This window comes from Pyrgilauda ruficollis, unplaced genomic scaffold, assembly GCF_017590135.1.
Source record: "Pyrgilauda ruficollis isolate IOZ18807 unplaced genomic scaffold, ASM1759013v1 scaffold2223, whole genome shotgun sequence".
Classification (NCBI taxonomy): Eukaryota; Metazoa; Chordata; class Aves; order Passeriformes; family Passeridae; genus Pyrgilauda; species Pyrgilauda ruficollis.
In genome coordinates this window covers 1-2920 of record NW_024521685.1, presented here as the reverse complement: position 1 = coordinate 2920, position 2920 = coordinate 1, and the positions used below count along the sequence as shown (strand labels likewise).

The 2920-nt window shown below is 45.8% G+C and overlaps 1 protein-coding gene across 1 annotated transcript; it reads right to left on the bottom strand.

Annotated features, from left to right (window-relative positions):
- Positions 1 to 737: 737 nt before the first annotated feature.
- Positions 738 to 2116, bottom strand: LOC121354210 (serpin B6-like; the record flags this gene model as incomplete). Its single annotated transcript, XM_041468646.1, has 2 exons — positions 738 to 1300; positions 1949 to 2116. Coding segments are annotated over 2 exons (576 nt in total), but the record flags the coding sequence as incomplete, so codon positions are not given.
- Positions 2117 to 2920: the final 804 nt, after the last annotated feature.

Genomic DNA, 2920 nt, shown 5'->3' with positions numbered 1-2920 from the left:
AAAAAAATTGCTATCTAGGGACCCCCTTGGTATCCTCTTAAATACCTTGAAATCCTTTCAAGGCCAACCACTAATTCATGGCGAGCCAAATAAGCACCTCGGGTTTCACTATCCAGAAAAATCTTTTTTTGCAAAAAACCCCAAACAAGCTACATAGAAGTGAGTATTACAAGAAAATTTTCAGAAAACTGGTTAAAAAATGCACTACTAATAGTTGCAAAAAAACCCAGACTACTACAGCACTTAGAGTTCTTTCAGTATTTCAAAAACAGAAAGCGCAAGAAACATCCCCATGCCAGGAAAGCTGTTTCAGCTTTGTCTCTCATATTCCACAGTTAGACGATATTCTTGTTAAAGGACTAGAACCAGGTGAATGGTAAAAAACTCAAGATCTCCTGTGGTGATGGTTTTCACCACAAACACCCTCTAAGGACATGTGCTGCAAGATTGTTCTTTACTAAGAACTGGTCCAGTTGTTGGCCAAAACTCCACATCTACACAAGAAGCTCAGCTAGAACCTGGAAAAGACTGCCAAAAACTCCTTTCAGCTCCAGGCAATGTATCAAGGCACTCAATGGATGTGACTGGAAGGTAAAAGGGGAGGGCAGCTACAAAAGTGCTCCAGCCTTGTCACAAGCAAAATTAACAACTTCACTACCATGGGCTCTCACTGCCTGACTCTGCCTGCGGGACATCAAAATGAAGTCAAGACATGGCAGATGCTCTGCCATGTCTAAGCAGCTCTCTTATTCCTGCCAAGCCCAAGATCAAGATCACAGAAGAAGGTGCAGGCACAGCTGAAACAGACAATTAGTGCAAAAGCAGTCACTTAGTTCTAGGGAAACATAAATTTATTGCGTGATGGCACCTATGCAGCCAAGACATCTCCTCCTTAGGGACAGCAAAATCTGCCACAGAACAAAAGGCTGGAAGTTTTGTTGTGCCGGATGAAGAAGAGAAAGGGATGATCAGCTATGAATTCTGAAGTGGGCATCATGAAGGAAGACTCACAGATTAGCATAGCTGTGGCAGCAGCTGCTTCAGTGCCTTCTTCGTTGACTTCCACAAAGGATTTGTGAATCGCTTCAGAGAGCACCAGCTGGTTGCCAGGTGAGATTCCTGAGAAGTCTGCCTTGCCCAAATCAAATGCATCAGGCATTCCCATGCTGCTCAGAAGTGGTTTCAGATCATAATTTTCTTCCAGTTTAAATCTGGGTAAAGACACCTTCACCTCTGTAGAACTCATCATTTTAGGACTGATCCAATGCATCAGTTTCTCATATGTAAGTTCCCTTTCGAGCTAAATAAAAGCCACAAATTTACTAAATTACAATGAGAATATAGCCCGCTACAGAGTCAAAAAGCACATAACATGAATCATTATTTCCCCAGAGTTTATAATGAAGATTAATGGTTTTTTCCTTTTTATTTTCAATAGGGGGAGGAAATGCAACAAAACTTTTGGAATAAATTCCTTGTTCACAGTGCCAAAGAGCCCAAACTTGTATCCTACCCCTACCACAAAAGAGATCCTGCCCTTTCCTCTGAGCCTCTTTCCAGCCAGTGAGCCACACACCACCTGCCAGCTGCGCAGCACAGAAGACCTACAGGACAAGCCACAGGACTTCCCAAGAGCCCACCCAAAGTCCCCCTCTCCCCATTCCATCATCACCATACTGTGCCTTCCCCACAACCACAGCTGAGCTCTGCTCCTGAGCAGGGCCAGCTCTCCTTCCAGAGCCTCTGGCCAAGGGAGCGGCACACAGCCTGTGCAGCACTGACACAGCAGGGGCTCTCACTTTGGGGACAGGGACGAGAGGGACATTGCTGATGGCCTTGAGCACCAGAGACACAATTGCTCTGCAACTGAACTGCAGGTCTCTGTGCAATTCAGGCTTTCTTCCCTGGAAGGATTCAGCATGTCTTTGCACTCAGCTCGACTACTTACTCTTTCCAGGCCTGTGGATCCATCCTGGATTGCATCAGGGAGCAGGATGATCATGCTCAGTTCATTACCCACATAGGGGAGCTCAAGGATTTTGGTCTGGAAGTCTCCAATGTAGGTCATGTTAAAATCTGCCTCCTTGAACATCATCTGCACCGGTCTGGTTTCATTCTAGAAATCAAGAGATGCCAACAGTGAGTGCTGAGCTTCTCTGCTGGTCTCACACTACGAAGCAGGCAGCAAGTTACTCATGGCCTTTTAGGATTTGTCCAAAGAGAACTGATCACACACCACAGAGTGCAGCCCTACCACTGCCTTTGGGAAAGCACGAGGTGAAAACAATGCATGATATTCCATAACAACTCAAAAGAAGCTGATATAGGCTTATCAGCCCTTTATCCTTTTGGTGTTGGCATCTTGAAAGCTGGCTCTAAGCTTGCACAGCTGCAGGCAATACAAAATGCAACAGTGTCTCTGGATACTCCTGCCAGCTTTTTCAACACCTTCCTAGAGCCAGGGACCAAGGTGTCAGGAGCTGAGTCAGCCCAGCAGTCTCTGAAATGCTGTGTGAGAAAGTGTTTTGGTAAGCATCAACATTCCCTTACATAAAAGTTATATCAGCACTTTGAAATATTCTTGGATTTATTTCACCACTACAGGGAGGGACAGTATCCAAACAGGCAGGAGGGCTTCCATTTTCCTCAATGGCCGCTTCAGGGAGGTCAGTTAAGAAAGGCACATCACCAGGTCTTGTTCCTGACTCCGGGAGGCCAACCCAGAGCTGCAGGGGATCCTGAGGGGCACCCATGGCCTGCCCATGCCAGGGGCCAAGTCCTCCTCAAGAGCACTGATCTACTTCTAAAAAAAAGACTACAGAGCAGGTCTGCAGAGGAAATTTGTTTTCCATTTCTTTTTAGATGTTTTCCATTTCTTCTTGGGGCAGAAATGCAGCAAGGAAGCTCTGACTGAAGAAGA